We start from the raw sequence: 2,158 nt of genomic DNA, 5'->3' as shown, positions 1-2,158 counted from the left end.
CATTTAAAAAAAATGTTACACACACACACACACGCACACACACAGGTTTTCCCACCTTTATCTCTCATCTGCCCTTCACTCACCCAGGTACATACATAAACAGTCCGATGCATACACACTGGCGTACAGGCACACACACCCTGTGCTGGCTCCCAGCTTGAGGCCGTCGGGGTGTGTGTGCTTCCTGCTGGTGATGATGTCATCACAAGTGAACAATGAGGGAGACCGGCATACAAACACAGGAAGTGGTGTCCAGACCCCCGCCCTGCACACACACACACACACACACACACACACACACACATCATTCCAGCCACTCAACTTTACACCCAATACATCAAGACTGTGCTTATACACCAACTCTCCTCTCCTAATGGCACTTAGCATTTGTATATACAGACCAAAGCAGTATCAACATGCATGTCTAAAAGCATGATGGAGTTTTGAGAGTGGCCTTTTTGCAGTACTAGTATGTCTAACTCTTTTCTTTCTCTTGTTCAGGCCCCTTAGTATCTCAATGTTTCTCACCCTCTCTGTCCGTCTTGTGTCCTCCAGGCTGGTCTGGTGTCTCCCGACTGTCCCGAGCAGCTCCTCATCGCACTGGAACCCGAAGCTGCGTCCATTTACTGCCGTAAGCTCCGCCTCCACCAGGTGCTTGACCTGAGCTTGCAGCCAATCGCGAATGGCTTTGATCTGGAAGGGTCCCGGCCCTTTGACTCCAGCTTCAGGCAAGGTAGTGAAGCGAGAGAGTGTGTATTTCTGTGTGTGTACTTTTGTATGTGTGTGTGTGAAAGTGTTCTTGTGGACTTTGTCATTAGCATATGCATGAAACCACAGTGTGTTCATGGAAATGTTGTCGGATTCCACTTGGGGATTGTGGTTTATGCAAAGGACCAACTGGGTTTGTTTGTGTGTGAGATCTGACTTCAGATACTTCTCGTGGTTTTTCCTCAGAAGACTTAGCATTTTTTCTAGATTTTGTGGTATTCTATTATCTTATGTGTATTTTGTGGCAATGTGGCTTTTCAATTCATTATTGCAAAGTTATTTGTGGCATCCAGGGTCGATTTTCTGCATAGACGATGCTTGTGACTGGCAGTGAGAGCAGAGCATGGGTATTAAAACTCTTGTTCTTTGATAAAAAGTCAAATGCGCAAACCTGTGCACATAAAAACACGAGGGGAGAACTTAACTACGACTCCAACGATACAATGGGCTTCAAATCTTAAAGGTGAGCTTTGTAAAAAACCTGCATACTACATTCAGATTCTGAGTCAATGACGATGGCACAGAGTCATGCTCATAATTGCAACGATGGAAGCATTTTGTATTTGCTGAAGCTATGATTTGAGCCTCTGACGTTTTTTTTTTGGAGCACTTTATAGCACTCGGGGTTAGCGCATCAAGCTGTAAACACAACACCGGCATGTTATCACGCCATAAGGTTGATTTGGCAAACGTGTATGCAGACAGTTCCCAATGTACACACTGTACTCACGCACCTTTTAGCTCTGTTTGGGTCCCCGCTCATGAGGGAAACAAGTGCTCCACTCTGTATGTTACCTATCAGTCATTTAGTGCTCGGCTGAGAGTGAACCCAAACCAGAAAACTAAAACAATGAGCTGAAAGATGCTAAAACACTCCATAGAGCTGAGAGGAACCGCACAGTTGGGTGATGGTTCTCTGCAGGTTTTGGTTACAAGAGACTTCTTTAACATTACAAATTAGTCATTTGACCTATTGTTGATATAACAATATTGAATAGTGGAGCTAAAGTGGAGAAAAACACCTCCAGAACCAGAAACTCCTTTCACTTTGCAACTCTATAGTATGTGGATCCACAAGGTTATATGACTGCATAACTTTTCAAAATAAAAGGACAAAAGAGACTATGACTGAGTGGAAACATGACTGTCGTCACGACTACATTAAAGCTGCAGGGAGAACATTTGTGTTTGCAGCAGCTGCAGGGAAATGCTACCAAATTTGCAGCAAAGGGCGAACAAGGAGATGGATGCACAATTCAGCGAACGAACACGCCGTCCAAAATCCCCTGCACAGGCCCACTTACACATACGTATTACACAGGGCCACGCAGACAGAGAACATTCACACACACACACACACACACACACACACACACACACACACACACAC

At 44.9% G+C, this 2,158-nt stretch overlaps 1 protein-coding gene across 1 annotated transcript in view; it reads left to right on the top strand.

Moving 5' to 3' along the window:
* Positions 1 to 196: 196 nt before the first annotated feature.
* The window catches only part of hspa12b (heat shock protein 12B), an 8,913-nt gene continuing 6,951 nt past the window's right edge, over positions 197 to 2,158 (top strand). Inside the window, exons 1-2 of the mRNA XM_031850962.1 lie at positions 197 to 208; positions 511 to 733. Of these exons, the coding sequence (XP_031706822.1) occupies positions 197 to 208; positions 511 to 733 (235 nt within the window). The remainder of the gene's footprint in view (positions 209 to 510; positions 734 to 2,158) is intronic.

Source organism: Anarrhichthys ocellatus, unplaced genomic scaffold (genome assembly GCF_004355925.1).
Source record: "Anarrhichthys ocellatus isolate YVR2014 unplaced genomic scaffold, GSC_Weel_1.0 scaffold11, whole genome shotgun sequence".
NCBI classification, from domain to species: Eukaryota; Metazoa; Chordata; class Actinopteri; order Perciformes; family Anarhichadidae; genus Anarrhichthys; species Anarrhichthys ocellatus.
Note: the sequence above shows the minus strand (reverse complement) of the source record. Positions and strands in the feature narration are given on the sequence as shown.